The sequence below is a fragment of the Panicum virgatum genome, chromosome 5N (assembly GCF_016808335.1).
Source record: "Panicum virgatum strain AP13 chromosome 5N, P.virgatum_v5, whole genome shotgun sequence".
NCBI lineage: Eukaryota > Viridiplantae > Streptophyta > Magnoliopsida > Poales > Poaceae > Panicum > Panicum virgatum.
In genome coordinates, this window is record NC_053149.1 from 63,808,601 (window position 1) to 63,821,702 (window position 13,102).

At 45.5% G+C, this 13,102-nt stretch overlaps 1 protein-coding gene across 4 annotated transcripts; it reads left to right on the forward strand.

Annotated features, from left to right (window-relative positions):
- Nucleotides 1-7,043: 7,043 nt before the first annotated feature.
- On the forward strand, nt 7,044-11,282 carry LOC120676641. 4 transcript variants are annotated; one of them, XM_039957958.1, is made up of 4 exons: nt 7,044-8,591; nt 8,664-8,920; nt 9,000-10,945; nt 11,030-11,282. In XM_039957958.1, the coding sequence occupies exons 1-3, from the start codon at nt 7,910-7,912 to the stop codon at nt 10,935-10,937; spliced, it is 2,877 nt and encodes a 958-aa protein (XP_039813892.1). In that variant the 5' UTR covers nt 7,044-7,909; the 3' UTR covers nt 10,938-10,945; nt 11,030-11,282. The 4 variants fall into 4 exon arrangements, with proteins under 4 accessions (XP_039813892.1, XP_039813890.1, XP_039813893.1 ...); XM_039957956.1 differs by having other exon boundaries at nt 7,166-8,591; nt 9,000-10,953; XM_039957959.1 differs by having other exon boundaries at nt 7,166-8,591; nt 9,000-10,949.
- Nucleotides 11,283-13,102: the final 1,820 nt, after the last annotated feature.

Genomic DNA, 13,102 nt, shown 5'->3' on the forward strand with positions numbered 1-13,102 from the left:
AGGCGACCAGGTGAGGTGCGGCGGCAGCAGCCAGCAGCGGCGGGACGGGTAAAATAGATAGACGACGGACGCGGAGCTCGCTCGCGTCCAAGCCTGAAGTGGGCGCCCCTGCCAGCGCCCCGCTTCCGGACCAGGCCGATCCGTCCGGCTCGCCCTTGGCGCGGCTTGCGGCTTGCGGCGCGCGACGGGCACGGACACGGTAACTGTGGGTTTCCGTTTTACCGCGGCCTGGTTGGAGCCCTGTTACGTTTCACGGCCGCGTGCGTCGGTTTGACCATTCCGGGGCGGGGGAGCAGTAGAAGACATTCCATGTGCAGCGCGATTAAGGCCCTGATCTTTTACCCGTAAACCCTATAAACAAAAAAAAGTCACATCAAATATTTGGAAATATTTGGACATATGCATGGAGTACTAAATGAAGTCTATTTATAAATTTTTTTGCATGAATGGGCTGTAAATCGCGAGACGAATCTAATGAGTCTACTTAATTTATGATTTGCAACAGTGATGCTACAATAATTATCTATTAATCATAAATTAATTAGTATTATTATATTTGTCTCGCGGTTGCCATAAACCCAGCGAAGAGGGACGAAAGGAGGAGGGATTTCAGCCAAAGCAACCTCATCGGATGACCACAAACCGAGCCGCTGCTTCGGCTGCTTGCGTGGGAGTCCTGGCCTGCGACTGCGAGCACATGATGCGCTGCGTGCCTGCCTGGCGATCCCAGCTTTCTTGCCTTCCCCCCTTGACGCGAGCAGCGGCAGCAGGGGCGCACTGTAGCACGCAGGAGGGGGAAGCAGCAAATCATTCAATGCGCCCTCCCAACCAAAACCAAGCACGCCCATTGGGCACCGGGCGCGGGGCCCACGGGTCACTCATAATTGGGCCCGAGAACAAGCAACAATCAACCCCTCCCTCCTGGGCCCCGCCCCAGCGACAAGACCAAACATAGCACCCTGGCCCACGGCCCAGCCGGCCGCTACCCACCCCCGCGACCGCGAGAGCGAGACGCCGACCGGCGGGGCGCCGGGGCCTCGGCCTCGCCTTGGGCGCTTCCCGGGACCGGGATACGGGGGGCTCGTCTTCCTCCTCCCTGCCGTTCGTTCCCTTCCGGGCCTCCCTCCTACGCGCGGCCGACGTCAGCCGCCCGGCGGGATTCCGTAGCGTAATGGCCGAGGGTTACGATGCCTGTGCAGTGCTTCACAGTGCAGCTAGGCCTGGGAATAAGACGTGGCAGCTGCCTGCTGCCCTTAACTCCACATCCAACCGTCCATTCGGCGGATCCGGATGCAGGGAGAGTTCGAGACAAAAGATGCTCGCCGCGCCGAGGAGTGAGGAGTAACTGTACGAGTGGTAGTGGTACGAGAGGACGGTCCTGGTTGAAGGAACCACTCCTCCGGCCGGGGTTATGCTTTTGTTGTTACCGTAGAGCCAGGGGTGTAGGCTGGCTACTGATGCCTAGCCATAGCATCTGCGTGACTGCATCAACAGGCCAAAGTGGAGTGGGAGAGAACCCCTGGCCCCTGGGGCGCTACCGCTACAGTCGAAGCACAGTGAGTGAGCGGAGCCTTTGTGCGACGGGCCCGCCCGGCAGCGTCGCTTTAGGGCACTGTGCGATCTTTCGTGTGAGCACATGCACGGGGGGCGAGGTATGGGCATGCTAGCTACTCCATGTTTCGCGTAGGGCAACCCCCCACAGGCCCGCACGCTCCAATGATTTGCAGCCAGTTTTCGGTAAAGCATCGGCTTGCTGCTTTGTATGAAATGTAAAACTGGTAAAAAGGAAAGGCTGGACTAAATTATAAGTCATTGTAAGAATTTTAGAGAGTCAAAAATTTTCAAATTTGATCAAATTTATACAATAAGATAATAATATTTATGATACTAATTAAATATCATTAGATTATTTGTTAGTTATATTTTTATAGTATATCTACTTGATGTCATAAATGTTTGTATTTCTCTCTATAATTTTGGTCAAACTTTGAGATGGTTTGACTCTCCAAAATTCTTGGAATGCTTATAATTTGGAACGGAGGAAGTATCCTTAGCAATGGAAAGAAATTGAGAATGACAACAGTGGCCATGTCGACCAACACATTGAAACAACAGTACGTACATTTGGCCGTCCGTCTCGAAATTATAGGAATACAGAGTCTCTGGTGATCGGGTTGCTTAGGTTATTTTGTGTTGGAGATGGAAACCGTTTTGGAAATGCATTTCCAACAGATGGCTTCCTAGGGAAGAAGTTGTTTTCCCTCTCGGCATGTTTCGCCCGCTACAATATTTTGCCAACTTTTGACCCACATTGTTGTCAGTTCATGCACAATTTCTCAACTCTAGACCATTGCCTGTCATAGGCTTAATCTTTAGCCAAACTTTGTTCAAAAGTGTGGCTTTCAAGAGTTGACAAAGCGAGTGGGAACCAACCGTGGATGAGAATCAAACAGGACATGAGCCTCTTAGGGCGTGATTGGTTCATGTAGCAAGGCAGCCTGGTTCGCACGACAGCTGCAGGCTCTAGCGGGCCTGGCTCATTGGGTGCTGCAGCGTTATGTTTGGTTTACGTCTACATTCAGCCAGGCTCATGGGAGATTCCGTTTGGTTGGCCCGACCAGTGCTCAACCAATTCACTTTTTTATCTCAGTGCACGATCTCCAATGTGCATCTGTTGTGCTCGCACGAGCCTGGCCGGCCAGATACGCTCATTTCTCTCGTATCTGCGGAGCCTGGCCAGCAGACCATTTTTGCACCGCGTGAGCCAGGCCCAAAGGCTCGTCTGGGCAACCAATCATCAGCAGCTTGCATCTGGAGAGCCTGGTTCGGCTGAAATCAGGCAACCAATCAGGCCCTTATAGATTTACAGGCATAAACCAATAATTTCAATAGAAATGAACCTCCAGAAACATTGAAAATAGATTCTCCTACTCTAAAAAATATGCTAAATTATTGCGCGTAGCATAAAAGATATGTCTAGGTACATTGTGAAAGTAACATGATTACGTCAAAATTGTGCACGACGACAACAGTCAGCCACTCATACACGCATGTAGGTAGCATCTCTGAACGCGATTGAAATAGGCTCTAGTCCAGTTGGTTAGCTCACTTTGTGTTGGAGCTAACAACCTGGGCTGAAAACACACACCCTAAGGAAGAGGTTGGGCCTAACCTAGCATATCCGTCATAGATGCCTAGCGGTTGATAAGAAACGATCGCTTCGGTTAATGTCTGCCATTAACCGATGTGGTTGGAATTCCTGTGTTTAGAAAAGGTCACGGTAAATTATTTTTTGCAGTAGTGGTTTCATTTAAAAATGTCCATGCTATATGACAATTGTAATTTTAAAAACTATAATCTGGAGTGAACCGAATTACTTTTTCATCCACCAAACAATTACCTCCGTTCCACTAGGAACTGGACTCATAACCCTACAAAATCAGGAGCAGCAAACCTGCTGGCAGTCTGGCACAATCCATCTACACTCATCAATCTTCACCTGTCACTGCCGTACCCTTCGACAAGCCAGCAACTAGGAACGACTCCTTTGTAACGTACTCAAGCTAGATGGCGCGAGGGAACACCACTAAAACGTTTATCATTTCTTCCCTTGCATTGGTTTGACAAGTGTTGAAACACTCACAAACGCAATAGTCCCTTTGTTCGCTCATACATGTGTCATACATTTGATTTTTAAGAAAGAACAAGTTTTACTGCTTGTGACCAATAACTGGTGATCTAGTGTACAAAATCTATCTATTATCTTATTATTTGGCCAACAAACAGAGCCTCCACGTTTGCTCTCAAGGCCTAAAAATTTCCACGTTAATCGGAAAAAATAGAAAAATAAAAATTACCCACCACTGCCATTATAATAAAAATTAGCCATACCCCTGTGCCTAATTAAAAATCACCCACTAATGTCATTATAAAAGATTAAATATAAAATATCATTTAACTATGTATCAGTTACAAACATTTACTATTAATAAAAACTAAAGCTAATCCACGTTCGCTCTCAAGGTCTAGAAATTCCCACATTAATCGGAGAAAATAGAAAAATAAAAATTACCCACCGCTGCCATTATAATAAAAATTAGACTAAAATACCCCTGCGCCTAATTAAAAATCACACACCAATGCCACTATAAAAAATTAAATATAAAATACCATTTAGCTATGTATCAGTTAAAAACAAATACTATTAATAAAAACTAAAGCTAACAACAATTAATCAAAATAAAATAAAAATAAGAATAATTATATGCATAATATTATTAGAGCTCAACAAATCAAATTGTTATTACAGGTAGATCATATTTGAATTGTTTTAACCAACAATAAGACATAATTTACGATAATGAATAGGGTGATGTATGGTAAAAAAATAGTATAATCTTTAAATAAGAATACAACGATGTGTGAATTTTTGAATTTTCAATACTTGCCGTGCGAATGCGCGGGCTGTACGCCTAGTTTGCATTGAAGTTATTTTGCCCTCGATGTACATTAAAAAGGTAAAAATATCAAAATGGACTAGTTTTGAATACTTTGGTCTCCGGTGAGCCGTGTTTAAGGCACACCTTGCATGAATGGAAGAAGAAAGGGACACCATTGTAAATTTATACTTGCAAGCGCAAAAATTTATACTTGCAACCGAAAAAAAATGCTCCCAAAGTCGTCGTGCTAGTACCACAGAGCTTTGCGTATGGGATGACTCTTAAACAGTGCCTTTCTTATTTCGTCATGAATGAAAACGACTCGCAGTCTGGACATCTGGTAGATTGCGTCTCTCTGTAGTCTGTGGAACCTGCACAAACTGACGGATGCATGAGAGTGTACGTATCTGCTTGGTTCCTTCTCCCTTCCGGGAACTTGGCCAGTCACAGTCCCGTCTCTATCCGTATTTGCGATGCATGTACTACGTCAGTCTACTCCTACGCGGCAGTAGCCGTAACCTTCATTCAGAGCGCAACGCGATCAAGGTGTTGTTTAGTTGTCTTCAAAATTCCAAGATTTTTCGTCACGTCAAATCTTTAAACGCAAGCATGAAGTATTAAATATAACTAAATAAAATAATTAATTATACTGTTTGTCTATAATTTGCTAGACAAATTTTTTTAAATCTAATTAATCCATAATTAAATAATAATTATTAAATACAAACGAAATTACTATAATATTTTATATCTAAAATTTTATGCATCACAAGTGCCAAACGATCTCTCCGACGATGCCTGCCTCCCTGAAAACCCTGCCCCCTTTGCCTGGAGGGCGGAGGATTGGAGTTGGAGGAAGCCGGTGAGCCGGCGATGGTGGTGGTTGTACTATTTGATTGACATGAATGCAGGTGGTAGCAGCACTACTACAGCAGTGTGTGTTTGCAGCTTGCCTACGGATGTGTTTAGTTGGTTAAAAAATTTGGGTTTGGATACGGTAGCACATTTCGTTATTACTTAATAAATAATATTTAATTACAGACTAATTAGGTTTAAAAAATTCAGCTCGTGATAATCGGTTAGACTGTATAATTAGTTATTTTTTTCAACTACATTTAATATTTCAAATATGTATCCGAAAATTTGATGTGACGACTACTGTGCAATTTTTTTTTAGAAACTAAACGGGGCCTACGTAGATGACGTGCAGTACAAGCCCGGGCGAGCTGAGCTGGGATACGAGAGCATGTTAGATGTTAGAGTGACACCTGCACAAGCCGGGTGCTCGCTCGCTTGCTGGATGGATCGCCCCGGGTGTGTTTAGTTCACAATTTTTTTAATCTGACTACTGTAGCATTTTTATTTTTTTGATAATTATTGTCCAATTATGAATTAATTAGGCTCAAAAGATTCATCTCATTGTTTACAGCTAAATTGTGCAATTAGTTAATTTTTAAACTATATTTAATGCTCCATACATGTAACAAAAAATTTGATGTGATATTGAATCTTGAAAATTCGATTACCCGATCGCTTTCGGTGCTTTGCATCCAAGACACGGAACTAAGGTCAGTCTTAGTGGGAGTATCATCGACACAGTTATTAAGATTGGAAACTTAAGAACTGTACCAGTAGAGTGTCATGGTGATGACACTGTCATGGTGATGACACTCCTTTCATATTTTATGACACTTCTTTTTTATTAATATATATTAATAAATTTAATATTTATGACATTCCCACCGAAATTAGCCTCGCGTAGATTAAAGTGGCCATGGTCGCCCCTTCGCTCTTTGGGTGTGGCCTGCAGCTGCTGTGGTGACGTTACCACTGGCAGTCAGTCCGTCGTGCAGATCACAGTGGCCATGGTCGCCTCTTCGCTCTTTGGGTGTGGCCTGCTGCCCTGCAGCTGCTGTGGTGACGTTACCACTGGCAGTCAGTCCGTGGATCGTTGTCCTGCTGTGCTGCTCGCCGGATTACGTGCGGCTCCCCGCGACCGGAAGTCCCGGGAAGCAGCAAAGCATTTACGCTTTGGCTTGTGCCTGACCTGCCGCTGCAGGTTCCTCTCCATCAGGGCCACCCGCCATCCATCAGGCCATGCTGATGATGCACAATGCCATGCCGGCCGGCCAAAACATGAACGCGCCGTTCGAGAACTGAAGTCCATTCAATGCGCTCCAGAACAGCCGGCAACCGCATGCATGCATATATTGGCTGCGAGAGAGATCAGACAGAGCGAGTCATGATGCGATCCGGCTTGTCTGACTTGCTGAAGCAAAGTCAGCAAAAGCTACAGTAAATTGTGTCTGGATGAACAGTAGTCTATCGTAGCATATCTACTGTGCCGATTTTCACTGTTCATAGTGTACTGTAGCATGACACTGTAGCAATAAATCTCATCCATCCATCTGCAATCAAATGGCCGGGAACGGATCGAAAGTCACCGCTACAGTGATTCCCTGACTTGACTTCAGCAAGTCAGGGAATCCCGATTAGTCATGATGGGCTTGACACCAGCATTGCCCCCCGTATAAAATTGCACACCGCCACGGCCGCGCGCGCCCGGTGCTCTGCACTTGACGTCATGGAAAAAAATTTCGACCGGTAAATCCGGTTTACCGGAAAATTTACCGTTACCGGTAGTGTCCGAGAAATGGATTTCGGTGATATTTCGCATTTACCGTTTTCAAATTTGAAAATTTCAAAAAAATTATATAAAATAGGGTAAAAATCTGATAAAAAACTAGACATTTTTATGAGCATTTTGGACTAATATTTTTTGTTGAAATGTAACCTCATATGTTGTGTAAAAAAAAAAGAAAATGAGCTTTTACTGTTGAACGACTCACCTTATCCATTCGCACGCCCCGAGCAGCCGTCCACCCTCCCCATTTCTCCTCCTCCAGTCCTCCGACACCCGAGCTGCTCCCTCCTTGGCTCCCGGCGATTTCCGACCGGATCCCACCGGTTTCCGCGCTCGTGGAGGCGGTTTCCGACCGGCAAGAAGAGGTTTCCGGGCGGGCGCGGGCGCCGGTGCCGCTGCCGGCCGCTCCCGTCATTTCCCGAGCGGAAATCGGGGTGTTTCGGCCGGATTTCGTCGCCGGTCGCGCGTAGCTTCCGCTTGCTCCGGGTTTTGCGGTTTTCGGAAGTTCCGGCCGGTAAATCTTTGATTCCGACCGGTTTTTCTCCCTACCGACCGGATCCGGCTGCTGTGGGTAAGGTTTTTTTTGTTTGAATTTTTTTATGGTAGCAAGTAGTGTAATATAAGTATTAGTAGAAGTATACAATGTTTTTATGGATTAGAAAACGAGAATGTGCATGTATTTGTTATTCATGTTTTGTTATGTATGTGTATGAGTACAAATGTGAAAATTAATATGCATGTGTTATGACAAATTGAGAATGTGCATGTTTTTTTGGTATGTGAATATGCATGTGCATGTGTATGAATGTTGCACCGTTGCAGGTAAATGGTTGACCCTGTTTGGGAGCATGGAGAAAAAAGGGGATCGGGTTTCAAGTGCAAGTATTGTGGCACATCAAAGAGCGGTGGAGGGGCAACACGGTTCAAGGACCACTTGGCACATAGAGGTCATGATGTTATTGATTGCCCTTCGGTTCCCCCCGCGGTGAAGAACTTTTTCATTAGTGAGTTGGACAAGATAAAGGCGAAGAAGTATGAAAGACAGCAAGATAGACGTAGGAGAGATGCTGCAGCTCGAAGTACTCAATATGTTGACTTTGAAGGTGAGGAAGAAGAAGAAGAAGAGCAGGATGATGAGTTGCAGCAAGCTTTGAGACATTCACGGGAAGAGTATGAGTTTAGGCAAAGGGCTGGTCCAAGGTATGAGAGGGGTGGTGGTTCTGGATCAGGCCAGGCACGGGATCCAGGTGGTGGCTCTAGACCAATTGGGAGGATGTTTTCTAGGAGTCGGTCACATATCCCCGAGCGGGCAAGGGACTATAACCTTGCTACTGCTTCCGGACCGAGGCAGCAGAGGATTGATACGGGGCCTTGGACGTCTAAGGGGAGGACTGCGAGAGAGTTGCTGGGTAGGGCGTGGTCAAAGGCTTGCCACTCCGTTGGTATTCCTGGACGGAAGGTAGATGACCCTTACTTTAGGGCGGCCATCATAGAGACACAGAAACAAGGTAAATAATCATTTATTATTGCATGCCAATTTGTATTGTACATCCCGGATCATATGTGATTATTGCATGCAGGTACTGGGGTCACGATCCCAACTGGGAGGGACATTGATGGAAAATATCTTTCAGAGAACGTGGAGGAGATAAAGAAGGAGATCAACAAGTGGAAGCAAGAGTTCCCTGAGTATGGTGCCACTATCATATGTGATTCATGGACCGGTATTTCTCGCAATAGCGTAATCAACTTCTTGGTATATTGCAATGGAATGATGTACTTCTGGAAGTCTATTGATGTAACTGGAAAAATACAAGATCATCATCTCATACTTAAGGTAATCATTTGTATTTTTCTAATGGATCATGACATTTGTAAGAATTTGTAGTTTTCTAATGGATTCCAACAACTTGCAGGAGATAACAATTGTTCTGAACGATATAGGGCCAGAAGATGTGATTCAGATAGTCACTGATAATGGCAGCAACTTTAAGAAGGCTTGCAAGCTGTTGGCAGAGGAGTACCCTCACATTGTGTGGCAGCCATGTCTTGCCCACACGATCAACCTCATTCTTAAAGATATTGGAAAGTGGGATGATCACAAGGCCATGATTCAGAGTGCCCAATATATTTGTCAATGGTTATACAATTCTAATAGTGTGCACTCCATGTTTAAGAGTGCCACTGGTGGGGAGCTAGTTAAATGGAATGCAACAAGATTTGGCACTAACTATATGTTTCTGGAGAGTTTTATGAAGAAGAAAGATCAATTTATGATATGGATGATGTCAACTGAATATAGATCATCACGCCACTACAAGACTGAAGCAGGCAAGTATGCATTCGAATGCATGACCTCTGTTCAATGGTGGGCAAACATGCAGTATGTTATTAATGATGTGGAGCCTCTCTATTCTTTTTTGCGATTTGCTGATCAAGACAAGACTCCAACTTTGGGTGAAGTTCTTATGGAGTACGGCAGCCTCAAGCGTACATATCATACCCGGTTCCATTCAGATATGGCAAGGTGTGACAGGATCATGGAAATTGTTGACAGAAGGTTGGCTAGTGTGTTCGAAGGTACGTATGCGCACACTGCTTGTGCCGTACACCCATATGCTTGTTATGCGTTTGGAATATCAGAAAATGTCTTTGGAGACCTTCGGAAAGGGCTGGAGAAACTTTTTGACATCGACAGAGCAGCACGTGCACTACAAGAGTATGAGCTCTTTCGTCGAAAACTTGGAGAATTCTCATCTGACCTTGCTGCGAGGATGGCAAAAGATAGAGGCACTTCTCCAGCTAGTTGGTGGGCTATGTTTGGTTCAGAAACACCACATCTTCAGATAGCAGCTAAGCGACTACTCTCTCAATGCGCATCATCAAGTGGATGTGAAAGGAATTGGAGTTCCTTTGCCTTTATTCACACAAAGCTTCGCAACAGGTTAAGCAGCATGAAGCTCCATAATTTGGTATATGTGCACTACAACCTTCGGCTTCGTATTCAGCGTGCAACAGCTACAGTTGAGGCAAGTGATTTCGATCCTGCTACTAGCTTCATGGATCTCTCATTGTATCGGCAGACCAGGCCAATTGAAGAATGGATGCAGCATGGTAGATCAAATAGAGCACCAACCTTAGATGAAGATTCTGATTTTGCCGACCCTCCTGTGCCTGCTCAGATCTTGACTGACCTCGCACGTAGGGTGGGTGAGCCAGTAAATGTTGATGATTGGGCCAGAGAGAATATTGGTGACACCCACCTAGGGAAAAGAAAGACCAAAATTCCTCCAAATCAGTCTAAACGAAAAAAACAAAGAAAGGGTGACGTTGAGGAGGAAAGCATTGGCACTGACGATACCACACCAGAGCCTAGTGATGATGGACATGGTGGTAGTGGTGGTGATGATGATGACGACGACGACGATGACGATGATGGTGATGGCAATGAGGGTGGTGATGACAATGACGATGATGATGGGGATGATCGTGGTGGTGCTTCTACTAGTGGTGCTCCAACTGGTGCTATGAGATTTACGGGAGAGACTGCCTTCACTCATGCCACACAAGATCAAGATCATGGAGCACCCAGCTCTCAACGTCGCACAAGAAGCAATACTCGTCCATTAGGCCCGTACGACGGTGAGGATGATGGTAGCTCTACCTCTGTCAGTTCCACCTACAGCTACCCGTCGGCACCCTCCTTTGTGTGGCCACCACAACCACATCCGATGGCTGTCCCTCCGCGTCCTCTATATGGATATCCCCATATGTACTATCAAGGATATCTCCCATATGGAAATCCTCACATGTACTATCAGGAATATCCCCCAGAGCAAGATCCCTCCGAATGAGTACCTAAGTATGTAGGTAACACATCTTATTTTCTCACTTGCATTCATTTCTTTTACATCTTCTCACCCATTTTATTTATTCCTTTTTATAGGATTCGACGTTACAATGGGAGTCATCAACAATTTCCGGTCGGTCGTAAGGTTTTCCTATGGGAAAACACCGAAATAAAAATTTTAGAGTATATTATGTGTTAACTATTTGAGACTTGTATTATTTGAACCTATATTTTATTTGAACCTATAAATTGTGTTAACAAGTTGAACCTATATTTTATTGCATTTGGATTGTGGTTTGTATTGATATACATATGTTTTACGTCAATTCTATTAATATTTGCTTTGTAAGAAAATCATTATGCATATTGAACTATTATATATAAGAATTAGATATAATTCTCTGAAAATATTACACTTCTCTTAACACAATTTGTTGTTTTCTACCGTGGTCAACATTTTTCGGTAATTATGCAGCCTATTCCACCGAAATTACAACGGAAACCGGTCGAAAAATACGAAATTCGGTGGTTTCAAATTTGAATTGGTTTACCGACCGGTAAATCCGGTAAACCGCCGGTTTTCGGTATTTTTCCGTTACCGGTGCGGTCCGGTAAATGACTTACCGCCGGTAAGTTTATCCTTGCTTGACGTTGCCAATGGCCATTGCACGCATGGGCACAAGGCTTTTTGTTTCATCCCGGTGCGCGTGGCATGTCCCGGCAACACCCGGCCGGTGGTGGCCCCCGGCGCGGCCGCCGTCCGGCATGGGCGCCGGCCGCGCGCACGCCGCTCCCCCTCGCCTCGAGTTTTAAAATTGGGCGGCGAGATCATTCACCGATCATGTCCTACGACTACACACCGCAACGCGACGAGGTGTACCGGAGCTCGGCGACGGCGACGATACTAAACGTGCTATCACCTAACGCTATGGATTTTTTCCCCCCTGACGCTGACATTCTAGCCTGCCTCTGGCGCAGCAGGATCTACTACCGGCGATTGATGCGGTATCCGGATAGAAAGCGGCCTAATAATGGGAGAATGTACATGCCGCCACTTTGTTTGAAGTGGCCTAAATGTGACTTGACATGAGTACATGCTAGGCCAGTGTACAAAAAAGTTGTCCCTAGCTAGGCAACCAACCCATCCGGACCCTTTAAAAATTGCAATAAGCGTGCAAAGGCTTGGATGCCAATGGAGGATAAGGGATGTAAAGTTGTCCCTGTGCTGTGTTGTGCCTAAAAAAACTGCAGAGTGAGTGTGTAGCAGCAGCAGCGAGTTCTGATCGGTCGAGGATAGGGATTAGTACAGGTTTTCTGCTGTGTTAGGGCCCCCAAGAACACATTCCTAGCAGAAAAGGTCAAGTTATTCGTGAGATATGGAGACTACTCCGTTCTAGCTAGGACCTAGGAGTATTAAAGAAACGAAAAATTGATGCGGCGTATGGCTGAAACGATCCAAAAAAAAAAGTTGCAGAGGTTAGCATAGGCAGCCCAGCCCACCCTTTTGGGTCGTAGCCCGCTGTGGGCCATCGATGGCAACTTCGTTCAGGTCTATCACCGATTCAGCAGCGGCGAACTGATCTGTTCATAGATCAGTTAGTAAACCTATCCATGTTATGCAAGATTTTTTCCAACTTACCTTCTAGTGTTTGAGATTCATGCAAATAATTATAGCTCTTAGATCCAACCAAACTCTAGCTTCCTCTCTCTTCCTCACTCCTCCTTCCTCCCTCTCTTCCCCCAGATCCTCCCGCGCGCCGCCGGCACCCGCGCACCTGCCGCCGCTCGCCCCCACGAGCCTCGCGCGCCACTTGCCCAGCCAGCCACGCGCCGCCGCGGGCCCCGCCGCCGCACCCAGCGCCGCCGCGCAGCCGCCGGCACCGGAGAAGAAGATGGAAGAAAAAAAATTTGTTCAACATTTTAAAAATTGATTCCACATTTTTTGAGATGCTAGTTCAACATTTTTGAAATGTTGGTTCAATATTTTTGAGATGCTGGTTCAACATTGGTTTAATATTTTTGAGATGTTGGTTCAACATTTTTTTTTCAGTAAAATTTTAAATGAGCCATCAGCTGGGCCATAATGGGTTTTATAGATAAGTTGTTTATCCATCTTGCGGAAGACATATAGGAGCCCCCGGTTTGGTCACTTGTGGTGGAACCTACCCA

What these genes read in the sequence shown, in the direction of transcription:
- LOC120676641 (XM_039957958.1), top strand. Translation starts at nt 7,910, where the DNA reads ATGGTTGACCCTGTTTGGGAGCATGGAGAAAAAAGGGGATCGGGTTTC. An exon ending in CATAGAGACACAGAAACAAG is followed by an intron (nt 8,592 to 8,663) that starts GTAAATAATCAT and finishes TATTGCATGCAG; the next exon opens with GTACTGGGGTCACGATCCCA. An exon ending in ATCATCATCTCATACTTAAG is followed by an intron (nt 8,921 to 8,999) that starts GTAATCATTTGT and finishes AACAACTTGCAG; the next exon opens with GAGATAACAATTGTTCTGAA.